Consider the following 14,874-nt stretch of genomic DNA (forward strand, 5'->3'; position numbering starts at 1 on the left):
TCAAATTTGCTTTGTTCTTCATGTCTCTAGTTCTATTTCTAGCTTAGACTTATTTCTAGTTTAGATTAGCATTTCCTGGGAACATGTCTGCCTTGAGCCAAAGCGTACAAAAGTTCACATTCCATTCAATGAGAACAACTGGAGGAGGCCACAGATCAGAGTGCCTTTCCCTCCTGTGCCAAACCCATTGTGCAGGGTCTGGGCCTGTCATGTAGGAGTGTGTTGGAGACAGAAGGAAAGTTTTGACTGTGTTCTGCAGAAAGAGGAGGATTCATCATTTTAGATACTGTATTTTGAAGGAGCACTTCATCTATGGACTTGTGCTCCATGTTTTCTTAGTGCTGATTAAAGTGCAATGTGTGCTGGCTGCAATTGCTGCCTAGTGCTGAGCACAGTGTGTAGCCTTTGATTCTGAAGTTGCTTTTCTGTTTTAGGAAGGAAAAAGAAGGCTGATGGCAGCAAAGCTGGCTCTGCAGATCGTTCTCAAGCAGATGACAGTTCTGAGGGAAACCAGCCTGATACTGAGCTCTCTGAGCTGGACAAGGTAGGTGTACAGCCCTGGGGACTGGCAAGGAAGGCAGAACAGGGAAGATGCCATAGAAGCATAAATAAAAGCTTTGAGAAAGGGGTTGTTCATTCCTAAATTAATCACATTCCAAAGTTAAGTGGTTCAGCTCTGCTTTCTCGCACCTGCCTCCCATCAGAATTTTGTAAATTGTCCCTGCAGAGGCCACTCTTCTGCAATTTCCTTTTCAGACTGCTGCTGATAGAGAGGCAGGAAATCCTCTGGCACAGCTGCAGAGTTATCGCCCGTATTTCCGAGAGCTGGACCTCGAGGTGTTCACTGTGCTGCACTGTGGGCTGCTCACAAAGTCTGTCCTGGACACTGAGATGCACACAGAGGTGAGGGGAACAGCCTGAAACACACACTGATTGTGTAGTGGCCTCTCTGAGGCCTTGGCCCTTTCTGTTCCACTGAAGTGCATAACAGGTTGGTGTTGAGATGTGTTGGTCCAGGGCTGTGAGCTGGGGACCAGGAGGGCATTTGCCCCAGGAGAACTTTCAAGGCACTGAGAAAAAGAAGACTTTCCTGAGGAGAGCAGACATGTCATACAGTAATGTTCAAAATAAACTAATGTGAATATTGTATAAAAGATGAAAGATACTGTATAACATGTATAGACATAATGGAAAGAAAGCTTTAATATTTAGTACAGGTAGGATATAGGGTAGTAAATACACTAAGTATTGCTTGTCAAAAAGAAACTATGACATAAAGTTTTTGTATTGCAAAAACTCAAGTGTCTCAAGACATCAGGAGATCATAAACAGGACAAATGTGGGACTGGGATCGTGGAGGTGCTCTCAGTGAGCAGGGTGCTGTGTTTCATCTAGGAGCTTGTTAAAACTGCATTGCTATAGCTGTGGAAAGTGGAAGTGCTTAATTTTGTTGCTCTCTTTGTGGGCAGGCTGACTTCCTCTGGAGTCTCATTTTGTCAAGCTACAGTAAATGCATAAAATGTGAAAGGCCATGGCAGGCTGGAGCACAGCCTGGTCTGCCCTTGCAGACAGCTGTCTCTGTGCATGCAGGTCACAGGCCAACTGGAAGACTGTTTGACAAGTCTCTTGGGCTGTGTGGCATTATTTCAAAATACTTCTTGACAGTTATTCAGTGAATTTTGTGACTTGGCTTAAACCTCTTTTTATCTTTAGGAACTTATTTTCAATGCTAATGTATATAAATCAGTTCTTTCTCAGTTGTTAAGTTGTACTGACATTGCCTCAGCTGTTTAGAGCCTCAGGATGGCTTCATGCTTTGAGTAACCAGAACCAATGATCCATACCTGCCATGGGGGAGCCATAAAACCATCTACCAAATAAGGGCCTTCTGAGGTTAGCTGGTTCAGGAGTCATAACTGGAAGCAGAGAGGGTAAACTTGGGCTTCAAGGCACTGCAGTTACATCTGGGTCCTGGGATTGACTGTTCTTTTAATTGCAGGCTCGTGAAGTTGTGCAGCTGGGGCCTGCTGAGCTTTGCTTCCTTCTGGATGACCTGTGCTGGAAGCTGGAACATGTGCTGCCCTCGGGTTCCACAAGGAGGGTGCCCTTTCCAAAGGCAAGAGCAGCAGCAGGCCTGGGCTGAGCCACAGCATGTCAGGGGCTTCCAGGCCTTTCCTGAGAAATGTTTTTCACAATTATTTTCACTGGTTATTTAAATGGAAGTGTGACACCCAGCTGTGTGCCAGAGCAGCACTTGCTCTTTCAAAAGACTTGTGTACACTGCTCTTGCTGAAGTGTTTGCAGCATCTGGTTCTCTGCATATCTCAGGAGAGGTTATTTAACTGAGGGAGTCTTGTAGCCTCAAAACTCAAGTGACCCTTTTCCTAGCCCTCCCTGGGGAGACTGGCTGTGCTGTTTAAAATTAGCCAGACCAGATGGTTGCAGCAGCCAGCAGAAGCTGCTGCATCCATGTTTCTGCTCTTTCTGCATTAGAAACCCCCCTGAGTGCAGGGACCCCTTGCTGATGCCTTCAAGAGGAAAGTAAATGCACGTCCCCCTGCATTAAACTGAGAAATGCACTGCAACTGGATAGGCTCCTCATATTCATTGTTACTTCTCCTTGTCTTTCTACCTATTCTAATTCCCACATGCAGAGACTGTTTCCTCTTGGTATTTGGTAAAGTGTTGGATTCTCTGATCTTAAAGGATTTTTCTAACTTAAATGATTCTGTAAGAGAGCTATGTGTCACATCAGTTTTATCCTTTTAGTCAAATGTTATCCACTTGTCTAGTGTTTGTCCAGCAGAAGCCAACTTTCCTACCCTGGGATCCTTCCTGACCCTGTATGGCATCAGGAATTGCACTGCTTGGCAGCAGTCTTAAAATGTAGCAATTGAAGTTATTTTCAAGAGAGGCTAATGAAGCAACTTTAATCTTTTGGGTTTTCTGCAGGAAAAAGGCAACAAGGATATTGGCTTTTCCCATCTGTGTCAGAGATCTCCCAAGAAAGTTGCTATGTGTGTGGTTGATCTACTCAAGCCATTGTGTAAGCACATGGAGAACATGCATAACTACTTTCAGGTCAGTGGACACCAATTTTGACCAAAAAACCCTCCATGTCTCATGTAAAGATATTTTTCATTTTGTTTGGGGGGAAGAGTCACTTTGCTTTCTTCAGGTTTTCTAAACATGGAATTTATGGAAATAAATTCTTGTGCCATTATCTTGGTTTAGAATAGTGTTTAATGAATTATTTGTTCTGTATTAAAGGCAGCAGTACAAAATCAGGGTGCAGAAGATGAACCAGGAGTGAACATCCAGGAGCACCAGCTGATGTCCTCTTGCTACCAACTGCTGTTACTGACTTTTCGCTCCTTATTTGCTTGGTGAGTTTAAAAGAAAAGTCCATAGAAGTATCCATTTATTTCTGCTCTTCTTGTTTCTTTTCTTTAAATGTTTGCACTCTGCCAAAGGCCTGTCAGCATGGAAAGCAACCCACTGCAGTGGGTGAAGACTTCTAAGCACTTCTTAGTTAAGCTGTTTTGTTGTAGGTCAGACAACCATACATTGGTATGAGCTGTCCAGCCACTAAAATTCAACAACCAAATTACAGCTCTTCTTGCATTTGTTTAGTCAAGGCCTCTTACACTGCCAGTTGTTAATTAACTTGTGTGGTACAGGTACACTTGAGCATTACCATTACCAAGTCCACTTGTTCAGTCTACAGAATTGCAATGTGGATGTATTTGATTATTTCTAACATACATATACTCACAGACCCTGGGAATTCAGAGAAATAATGTCTCTAAAGTTCCCCCCCCCATTAGGCTCCTATCTGTTTAGGTGACTACCCACGATACTGCATTTGTGCAGCAACTGTCATTATATATCCCTTGTTTTAGGTCTACACAGCATTGGCTTAGTATATATGAACCTCCACTTGAGGGGAAATGGCCTCTCCTCACCAAGCTAGATCTGCAGTCTAACTGAAAAGTTAATATTGTTTGTGCTCAATGCTTTCCATCCCATTGAGTTTTCAATTTTTTGTGTCCCTTTATAACTTTGGTATTGCAGGACTTGTCTTGAGTATGTAGCTTCTGTATTTTTCATCTTGCCAAATAGGCTTAGATATGCATTTGCATCTGATATCTCTTCTAATCTGATGATGAACTGGATTTTTTTTTCCCCCTCAGGAATGGTTTTTCTCAGCATGAAAATAGTGACTTGCTGAGGTCAGCTCTCCAGGTACTTGCAGACAGGCTAAAACCAGGAGAGACAGAGTTTCTGCTTCTTGAGGAACTGATAAGGTAGAATCTATATTTCACAAGGTTTGAAATGAACAAATTTCAGGGACTTTGCCTTGTTTTGTGTGGGCATTATGGGTGAATGGGTGTTTGGAAGCTCTCATAGAGACTACAGTCACTCTAAACAGAGCTTTGTATTTAATTGCAGTGTAGTCAAACCTCATAAAAGGAGTAAAAATGTAAAATCTCCATGAATATGTGGATCTCATATTTTCATATGCTATTTGAGCCAAGGAGATTAGTAGGATTCACAAAAGGAATTACTGTTCTGGAGAGTTAAAATGCTTACAGCTACACTAGGCAGAAACAGTATATAAAGCTGTTGCTAGACTCAGAGTGGCTGGGGCTTAAGAGAATTTTCTCAGTGACTGAATTCCTGTTTTTTAGTGGCTTATCACCCCTTCTTCAGAAAGGCACTGCCACAGACAAAACACTGGGATATGGAGACCTTGGATCTGAGATAGTCTAATGCTTCCTTTTTATTTATATGTCTGAGACATTACCCTGTCCATACTGTTTTTACCTTTCCCCTTTCCTGTCATCCCTAGTGAGTGTTTTCAGTACCTCCTGAATTTCCAGCAGAGTGTTCCCAGTTTCTACTGTGCCTATATCCTCACTCAGCTCCTGATTGCCATTGCTGAGAAACCCCTGTCTGGCTGGAAGAAGGAGAAAATGGGTAATGTGTGAAGAGTTACTTATCTCAGATGAGTTTTTGTGTGGTCTTTTGTCTTTCAAGGGAGAGATTTTCCTTTCACATCCTGGTAATCTTACTGGGAGAGCAGTCCCAGTAATAAAGGGAACAGCAGTAAATATATTGGACTCTCTTTAGTATTTATTCTGCTGTGCCTCAGTCACATGAAGACAGGCAGACTCCAGCTCTTTCAGCTGGTGTTTTTAAAAATCAGAGCTTCACAACTTTTAGGAGTTGCAAGCATGAGCCTGTTGTTCAGTGTTGGTACCAGTTTAATCACTGGTTAAGGAGGTGAGTGATCACAGACTTGAATCTGATGTAACTTCCTGCTGTAAGTGCAGATGTCTGTGACAGCTTGTTTCCAAAATTTGTGGAAATGAGCTGCAAATACAGATGTTACTCCAGGGCAGAGAGAGGAAAATCTGTAAATTCTCAACCCATACAACAAGTATTTTCAGTTAAGAAAGCTTCTCTCATGGATTAGAAGCCATTAAGATAAGTAAGATAAACAGCAGATAAAGGACAGGTTGCAAGGAATATACAAGAAAACTAGTTGATCTCCACTTCAGCATACACTGAAATAAGGACTCCAGACTGCTGCCTCTCTCAGCCATTCCTTGTCATACTAAGACACCTCTAGAATTCATCCTCTCCAATCCCCATAGCCATACAGAATTGTAAGTTCCCTCCTTAAAGACAACTTTACTATTTTAAACAGTCCCACTCTGGGAGAATGACTGACTGAGTGTGGCAGGCAATAACCTATTTTAACTAATCATTTATTGGTTTTAAACATTTCTGCAAGAGACAAGGAGGATTGTTAGCAGTTTTGATTTCAGAGATCTTTAGACTTTAAACTTGTCTGTTCACATTTATTGTTGTAGTGCTGTGGCCAAAAGGCCAAGTCACTTGTTATTTGAATTCCATTTCTAGAAATGGATAGCCTAAGGACAGCATATGGCCTCATTAAAAGCAAATAGATGGCACACAGTAGGAACTACCAAACAAATAAGGGTTAACTTAAATTTGTCAGAAGTGGCAGGGGTGGATCATGGTTCTGTAGTGAACAGGTATTCCAGACCAGGAACATGCTGGATGTGCAAATACTTTGTTATCATGATTTATGTCCTTGTGGCCTTGCAGCTTTTTAAGGAAAATGCATTCTGACTTAGAAAGTTCAGGCACATGAGGGGTAGTGATATTGTGATCTTTCAAAAAAACACTTGCACATGCTGCTTTTATATGAAAGAAGGATTTTTTTTTTTTTTTAAATTCTTCTTTCACTAAGTTATGCCTTATGTTTCCCAGCTTCTCTAGCAAAGCAGTTCCTCTGCCAGTCCTGGGTGAAGCCCAGTGGAGACCGAGAGAAGGGCAGCCAGTTCAACACTGCCCTGCACACCCTGCTCTGGTAAGGCCAAGCCATTCCCTTAGGCACACCAAGACACTTTTTTTTTTGATGATTACTGTTGCTGCAGAGGAATGGCTCCTCTGAATCATAACCCTCATGCTTGCACAGCTTGGCCTAAAGCCCTTTTTCTACACTGTTTCTAAAGCACAGTTTCTTTCTTGGTTTGAAGTGTGAGGTCCAGCTGAGCACCTTTCCTCATCAGGTCCTCTGTTATTTGTGTCAGGAAGTTCTCATCAGTGCCCTCCAGGAGATTTCTGGATTGCTTATGCCTTGCTGGACTGTCCTTCTAGGAGGAGTCACAGTGGTTAGTCTGCCATGAGGACCAGGGCCTGCAGCATGGGGGTACTCCTGGCTGTCTCTGAAAGCTTTGTTGGCTTTTTCTGTTCCTGGTGGCCTATAACAGCTATTTCAATGTCACCCATCCTGATTGGGTGTTCTGTCCCATAAAGGGCAATTTCATCTCATTCTCTTCCTAAATGCCAGAATGAGGGAATACTGAATCCATGTATGCTTCAGATCATGGTAGCTTTTAATGGCATCACTGTGCAGTTCTAAGAAGTGCTTTGGGTTTCCTGCATGTGATTGCCTTTGGCAGAGAAGAGCTTGACAGTTTTAGGCCACATATTTAAGGTAGGGCAATGTTCAAGGCCTTGTTGTGTCATTCTGCATAGTATCTACTGATCAGCTGTGTTGGTTTTGGATTTAGTGTCTACCTGGAGCACACAGATAACATCCTGAAAGCCATAGAGGAAATCTCCAGTGTTGGTGTTCCTGAATTGATGAACTCTGCCAAAGATGGATGTTCTTCTACTTATCCTACCCTAAACAGGTAATTATAGCAATAGAAACTTTGAATTGTATTAAATACATAATAATAATTTCTGCTTTTAAATATTTCGTTTTCTTATTTTGTGGTCTATTGTGATTTCATGTTAGTACTGTGGTGGCTACTCTGGACACTTGTAAACATTGTTTTGGCACTATGCAGGAGGTAGCATGTGGTAGCTTTATGCCAAAGTGGAATGGCCTGTGTGCTTAACATGATGCTGAGTTTGTTGCTGTGAGCCATTATAACTGGAGAATTAACTGCTGTCTGTCATCAGGTGTGTTGTCTCTTATATAGCTTTTATATTTTTCAGATTCTCTGCTGCTTATTGTGAAACTTCATATTAGGTGTTAGTAAGTTCTCTTCACAGGATAGTTAGACAAAACAATCCCTTCCTAGCAGGAGAATCAAGGATACCCATTACCCAAAAAGCATAAAAACATTGAAGGGAAGAGGGCAAGTCAGAGGGTTCAGACTTCATAGTCTGGGGCTGTGGTTAGACAGTTGACCCATTTGTCCACAACTGACAAAAAGATGAACCAAAACTTATAAAAGTGTAAAGACTCATGACTGGGATCCATCTTAGATTACACTTGGATTTAGCCCCAGCTGGGCTCTTGCACTACTCAAGGTGTATCCTTTCAATAAATACCTATTTTATTCCTTTTGTTCTGTCTAGTCTCTGTTCTAGGTCAGCCTTTCCAGGCATCACTACAGCTACAAGAAAGTGGTAGTGTCTAAGTGTCATTCTCACTGAGGAAGTTCTAGTGACTTCCCAGGATTCTCCATCTGTCTGGGCAATTGGGCTGGACTAGACCTGTTATGAGTCCTAGGGACAATCTCCTGTGATTTCCTACTGAGAAGGATGCCCAGCTGGGCAACCTTTGAGTTTTCCACATCATTCTGGTGGCAAACAGCCTATCAAAATGCTCAGAGCTGACTTTCAGTTTTTTCATTTTCTCCATAGGCAGACATTCCCAGTTTTCTTCAGAGTAATGATGGCTCAGCTGGAGAGTTCAGCAAAAAGCATCCCAGCTGGGAAACCATCAGACTCAAGTGAGGTAGGAAAATGAATACACTGGACTCTGTAAGGGAAAGAAAACTTAAGCTAAACTGGACAGTACAATAAAGATGTATAAATTAGAAAGAAGTTTACTTCTGAACTTTGTCTAGGAAGTGCAGTCAGACACCTTCATTCATCTATGTATCTCAACATTGATATATAATATATAAATAGCATTTTTTTTTTCTGATTTGCATCATGTCAAAAATCTAGTAAATCCAGCAAAAGCTGCAACCAGCAAATAGGCAAAATATTAACTCTGCAGGTGGTCTGCACACCTGTGTGGGAGCACAACATTATTTTACAACCAAGAGCTGCTCTGAGAGCAAGGAAGTGAGTTAACTCCTAGCACTTAAAGCCACTGATCAGGCTGGAATTGCCATGGAGTGTTTCTGCTGTGATAAATATGCTTGTGGTGAAGCTTTGTTCCTCTGTCTTCAACAACTACAGTGCTTTGGGTTCAGCAAATGCTGAAAGCACATCCAGCAAGGTGAGAAGAAATGCATGCTCTTGGGTTATTGTCCCCTTGCCCCCCACAGGTGCAGCTGGAGAAGCTGCTTCGCTGGAACATCACCGTGCGGAATTTTCACATCCTCATTAACTTGGTCAAGGTGAGGTTCTGGTTGTTTTTCTGCTTTTACCTCCAAATTCCCACAAAGGCCTGATGTTCCCAGGCTCATGAGCACCAGGGGAAAACATGAAGTGTGACTGAGTAATGGAACAACCTGGAGTGATAATGAAAGCCAGTTATAATCTGTGCCCAGTCTCACTGGATGAAATATCCCCTTCCATCAGTTTTGGAGCTGCTTCATTCAATGTCTCTGAGTGTGATGCTGTTTGGGCTAGAAGGTGATAGATACACCTCCACTTTTCTCCTTGCTTTGGTTGATCATTACAATTTATTTTTACATATCTGAAGTGGTAATTGGCAAACCCAGGTTTTTCAAGTCCAGGTTTTTCTATACAGCAGCATTCACTGGTGCCCCACCTGAGCTCCAGATGCCTCGGGAAAGCACAAAGGATAGAGTTGGACCACTTAGTTCAGTTTTGTCCATAGTTCAGTTTAGTCCACAGCAGCACCAGGGTTACCTTCACATTATTTTTCCCATCTCAATTTTGCTTTGTCTGTTATGTGATTATTTGCCCATCACCTGGGCTTAGGTTTCTTGAGTCCCAAGCTGTTAAGAACTTTAGACTCGTTGAGATAATTTTGTGCCATCTGAAAAAGGTGCACCTTAGATTACTGAACAGCAATCCTGCCAAGGGCTTCACCTGAGAGCCACTGCAGTTCATGTGCTTATGTGATGTTCCTGCTGAAACTTGAGAATGGATGTTGCCTTAGAGCAGGGTTCACACATTCACAGGGGTGTGCCATGAAGGGTCATTTATAACTGGGTGCTGTGCTTACATGGTTTTCTTTAGACATGGGGACTGATCTGACTCTTTTTTCCTCTTGTCCATGTAGGTATTTGACAGCAGGCCTGTACTCAACATCTGCCTGAAGGTAAGCAAAAGTTGAAGATAACTGAAGAGAGCAGTTTAAGTACCAGCTTTATTGAGTCATTGTCTCAAGTGCAGTAGAGTAGGTACTGAATTCTCTGGAAGAAGCAAATACTGTGCTCCTTACACTTTGCTATATATATACGTATAGTGATTCTAATATTTTGCATTTAGTTCAGTTTCATTCCCAGATGCCTGGTGGATAAAACCAGGGATGTGTACAATGATGAGATCTTGACCTTCTAGCCTCTCTTTGCAGTGATCAAAGTGGAACCTTTTACTAATCCTGTATATTCCAGTACAGCCTTCACATGGATATAATATTTTTCTAAGCAAGAAGTCTCTGGAGTAGCTTGGAAGATTGTATCATTATCTCCTCTGACTTTGTGATGGCTCTTTGAGCAGGAGTTTCAATTTGCTTAGTGATATATTTATCTCTCTTTTATAGTATGGCCGCCTCTTTGTAGAAGCATTTCTGAAGCTTGCCATGCCTCTCCTGGACCACAGCTTTAAAAAGCACACGGTAATCCTGGGGACAGAACTGGCTGCAACCAGTTGGGAATTATGACAGATACTTGCTGCATACATGCATCTTACCTCCATCCCATAACCCTTTGAAAGGATTGCTAGGACTAAAGCTGTTTCAGTATTCTTGTTTCACTATGGAAGAGTCCTTTGAGATAGATTTTCTGGTCTGCTTGTTTATTGCAGGATGATGTGCAGAGTTTGCTGAAAACCTTGCAGCTGAGTACCAGACAACTTCATCACATGTGTGGCCATTCCAAGGTAAGATAAGTTCCAATTGCAGCACATACTCCTCTCCTAAGGATGTATTATTTCCCTTCCACTGCTTTTCCAGGGCATTGGCAAATTCTACTTGCATGCTTCCAGCAGTGTCTGTGCAAGCAAAAACTCAGAGAGAAGGTGAAATAGCCTTGTTTAATGGTCCAAAAGTTGAAGCATTTATTCTGGAAATTACTGATTTGGATATTAGGTCAGGTTGGCATAATATTTTTTAGCACAGAGGTTCTGGACATCTTTGGTTGTTGGCATCTCTAAGGGGTTGTTTCTGAGGACACAAGTTAGGACCTTGGACACCCTGAACAAAGTACAGATACCAGACTGATAATACAGGAGAGAAGCTTTGCCAAAGACGAACAGCCTTGTGAGTCAGAAAATCAGCAACAGGAGGTGGGCAGGGAAAAACCCTGCTCAAAGTCCTCTTGAGATGGCTTTTATGGATTTATGTTGGTAAGGGCAAAGGGAGAAAGAGGATGGTGGTAAGAGTGTCTGTCTCTGTGGGAGATTTGGGGCAGGAAGGAAGGAGAGGATTAGAACTTTGCTTACAGTGTAGAGAGAATCACATAAGAGGAGACAGGACTTCATGTATGCTGCTTTGTTCCTGATACCTAAAAGGTTCATGAACACTTGTCCAAGAAGGGAGCTTTGCCAAAGTACTTGAAGGGAGAAAGCCAACTAGCTACCAGCATGGCTCCCAAATCAGATTTGCTACCCATTTAGGCCAGACCTGGCATCAGGATCATAGATATTTAACTGAAGATCAGAACATGCTGTTGCAGCTCTCAGCACAGGGTGAGAATTGGAAGCTGGCACAAACCCTGACAATGCTAAAAAGTCCTCACATTTGAAAGTGAAATCCTCATGCCTGCTTTAAAGTCACAATTCACCTTGTAAGCAGGATAACAGCACTGCAGCTTTCCAGGTTATGTTTGTCTCTGCACTTGACAAGCATTTTCAAGTCCTGTGTCCCAGGGTCCCTGTTAGCACAGAGCTACAATTAATGAACACGTGTTCTATCACTTCTCTGGTACCGGTGTGTGTGCCAAATCATTTTGCAATAATGAGAAGGCAGAAACTGAATCTGGGGCAAGTAAATGTATGCAATGAATGCTCCATAGTTGTTTGAAGAGGAGTTGACACCAACATTTGTTAAACCAACCTTGATTTCACTTTCATACAAATCTCAGGGATGCTAGTTAACCTATGGTGCAATGTAACCTAAGGTTTATCACTGTCCCTCAACACGTCTTTAAAGAGCATTACACAGCAGGCAGTAGCAATTATTTTCACCTGTCATTTCCTGAGTATTTGTCATTTCCTCTTTCACACCAAGCCTCTTTTCTGTTTGCATATCTAACTCTGAGCATGTGGACAGTTTGTGGAGACAGATTTTTGCCAATGCTGTACTTTGCTGAGTCTCCAAACTGCCTGCACACTGCAGGCTCCAGGGCCCAGGGAGCACCATGAGTGTTGATTGTGTCATTAGCAAGGGTTCTGCTGATTTGGTTCTGATCAGTGCTGATGATTGCTAGCTCCTGCCTGTGACATAGGCAAGAAAACAGCTTGCTGTTGGTAATCAGTTACCCATTCCCTGTTGGCAGAGCTTAAAGCAAAGCAGTGTCACTCTGCCCAGGCATGTTGAACTCTTCCAAGAAATGCAGGTGGCCTGAATTCAGAGTAGAGTTAATGAGAGCATCTTAATCCCAGAAGATTACAAAGTATTCTTATGAAAGAGGAAAATACTTATGTACAAAATAATTGTGCAGGTTTTGGCAGGTTGACAGGCTCTCTGGTTTAGCAATGACTGTTCTGTACTGCAGATTGAAGCCTAGCAGGAGGAGATGCTCACCCAGAGCTAAATCTCTTCGGATACCTGGCATAGCTGCCCTTCCTCTGGTGGTTTTTATTCACACAACTCCATCTGTTCCTCCTGTCCTAGTTCTCCAAAAGCCAGTGCTTCTTTGCTCCAGAGAAGCTGTCTTTGGACACACATTCCATGTAAAGGAATTGCATGAGGCACCGAGCAAGAAAAGGTTGTGATGGAAGTGGTGCATTTAACAACTTTCTCGTTTTTTCTTTCCTGAGCTTGGAAATTCGGCATAGGGGTTACTAACTTCTCTCTAGAGTTTATGACAAAACCAGCTTTCTTTTCTTTTAATCCAGGTGAATGTGAATATTTGAATTGTTGTAAGGGATCAGTTTACACAAAATCCTGATCTTTGTATTTTAACAATTCCTATAATTTGACCAAGAAGTGATGTCATCTGGGCAAGCTTTGTGAGGGTCATGTCCATCTCACCTGATACCAATGCCTTTTAAACGACCAGAACACTTAGGCAAGAATCAGTCAATCCTCATCATGTTTTACTGTTGTGTAGATTCACCAGGACATTGGACTGACCAACCATGTGCCTTTGCTGAAGAAGTCCCTGGAACAATTTGTGTACAGAGTGAAGGCAATGCTGGCATTCAACCACTGCCAGGAGGCCTTTTGGGTTGGCATCCTCAAAAATCGGGATCTTCAGGTGAGAACCACTGCCCTGCCTGGGGCACTTGAAATCTGGGAGAGGACAATGCTTATCTTGTCCCAACAACTCTAACTCTCCCTTTGTGTGTGGGTGTAGCTAAAAGGCCAAATTCAGTGTGAATGCAGTACAGCCATGTCTAGTGCAAGAGAAAGAAGCATTTTATTTCAAGATTAAGAGTCTGCATCTCTAGGCTTTAGCACTGAGGGGTCAGATTTGATCATAATGAACATGTATGGGGATTTTTTGGGTGTTCTGTGGCAAGAACTACATGCAGAAGAGGAAAGACATAAAGGCCACTTGAACACCTTCACACTTTCATGTGTGGCTTTAAAAGAAGCCAGTTCTCATCTTTCACTGTAGTAGAAGCAGGAAAATTAAACAAAACCTGGTTTTTTTAACTCTGAAGCTTTTTATTTAAGAAGGGAACAAAACGCCACCCTGGTACACTTTGGCCGTTTCACATACACTCAGTACAGATCTTGCGTCCAATTTAGGGAGAAGAAATTTTGACTCAGGCCTCTGAGGAGAAGGGCTCTGATGAGGACTCGGAGGACTCGGCAGACGGCCCCGCTGAGGAGGTACTTTAGGGGCCGCCGGGCTGCGCCTCTCCCAGGCGGGGGAGGGCGGGAGCAAAGCGCTGACAGCGGCTCGTCCCGCAGGAGCCGAGCGGCAGCGACACGGACGGCAGCGAGGAGGGCGGCGGGGCCGGGCGCGGCCCCTCGGCAGCGCGGCCCTGAGGGCGGCGAGGGGCGGGCGGGGCGCGGCTCCCGCGCAGGCGCGGCGGCGGCGGCCATGTCGGTGCAGGAGGACCCGGTGCAGCGGGAGATCCACCAGGACTGGGCCAACCGCGAGTACATCGAGGTGATCACCAGCTCCATCAAGAAGATCGCGGACTTCCTCAACTCCTTCGGTGAGGCGCGGGGCGGGGGCTGCGGGCGGGCCGGGCGGGGCCGTGCGGCCCGCGGTGTCTCACTGCCGCCTCCCCGCAGACATGTCGTGCCGGTCCCGGCTGGCCACACTGAACGAGAAGCTGACGGCGCTGGAGCGGAGGATCGAGTACATCGAGGCCCGGGTGAGCAGCGGGGCGGTGGGCCGGGTGCGGGCCGGGCCCGGGGCGGCCCCTGGTTGAGGCTTTTCCTTTTCCCGTAGGTCACCAAGGGGGAGACGCTGACATAGGCCCGGGGCGGCCCCGGCCCCGCCGCCGGAGCACCGCCGCCCCGCACCCCGCTCGGGGCTCGCCGCCACCGCCGCCGCCTCTGCTCGTGTTGCCAATAAACCGCTGTGCTCCTGCCCTGCCTGCTCTCTGCGTGCCTGCCTGGGGCCGGGCCGCGGGATGCCCGGCTCCCTGCCACCTCCCGGATGTCCAGAGCCTGCCCTTCCATCCGCCTGACCCACGGGGTTCGGGCACACATTCCTCCCCACGCGTGGGGGCTGTGCCGCAGGGGCCGCGGGCTGTTGTCAGCTCCTGGAGGCACCTGACCGGCCTTTAGGGTGCTTTGTGCTCCTGCTAGGATCACAGCAGAAAATCTGGTGATCCCTATGGTCTGAAGGGTGCCTCAGCCTTTGCATGTGCACGTCAGGACAGTGTAGGGACAGGAGGCTCACCTGGCTTGGTGCACATGCCATAGGAGAGGGCCCTTTGCCAACACACGGGAAGAGCTGTTTCTCCTCTCTTCAAGTAGCAAGGAGAAGGAAGTCTCTCAGCCCTTCCCACCACTCCTCTATTTATCTCAGTTTTTCAGTGGGTATCTAG

The 14,874-nt window shown here is 44.6% G+C and overlaps 1 protein-coding gene across 1 annotated transcript in view; it reads left to right on the plus strand.

Moving 5' to 3' along the window:
• The window catches only part of FANCD2 (FA complementation group D2), a 34,101-nt gene extending 19,907 nt beyond the window's left edge, over positions 1-14,194 (plus strand). The window contains exons 28-45 of the mRNA XM_079316880.1: positions 435-544; positions 757-903; positions 2,000-2,116; positions 2,953-3,081; positions 3,271-3,386; positions 4,194-4,307; positions 4,853-4,980; positions 6,304-6,403; positions 7,110-7,232; positions 8,197-8,290; positions 8,832-8,903; positions 9,758-9,796; positions 10,241-10,315; positions 10,504-10,578; positions 12,972-13,118; positions 13,616-13,699; positions 13,781-14,031; positions 14,111-14,194. Coding sequence (XP_079173006.1) covers positions 435-544; positions 757-903; positions 2,000-2,116; positions 2,953-3,081; positions 3,271-3,386; positions 4,194-4,307; positions 4,853-4,980; positions 6,304-6,403; positions 7,110-7,232; positions 8,197-8,290; positions 8,832-8,903; positions 9,758-9,796; positions 10,241-10,315; positions 10,504-10,578; positions 12,972-13,118; positions 13,616-13,699; positions 13,781-13,858 — 1,748 coding nt within the window. The 3' untranslated portion in view covers positions 13,859-14,031; positions 14,111-14,194. The remainder of the gene's footprint in view (positions 1-434; positions 545-756; positions 904-1,999; positions 2,117-2,952; positions 3,082-3,270; positions 3,387-4,193; positions 4,308-4,852; positions 4,981-6,303; positions 6,404-7,109; positions 7,233-8,196; positions 8,291-8,831; positions 8,904-9,757; positions 9,797-10,240; positions 10,316-10,503; positions 10,579-12,971; positions 13,119-13,615; positions 13,700-13,780; positions 14,032-14,110) is intronic.
• The last annotated feature ends 680 nt before the right edge of the window (positions 14,195-14,874 follow it).

The sequence above is a fragment of the Erithacus rubecula genome (genome assembly GCF_903797595.1).
Source record: "Erithacus rubecula genome assembly, chromosome: 13".
NCBI lineage: Eukaryota > Metazoa > Chordata > Aves > Passeriformes > Muscicapidae > Erithacus > Erithacus rubecula.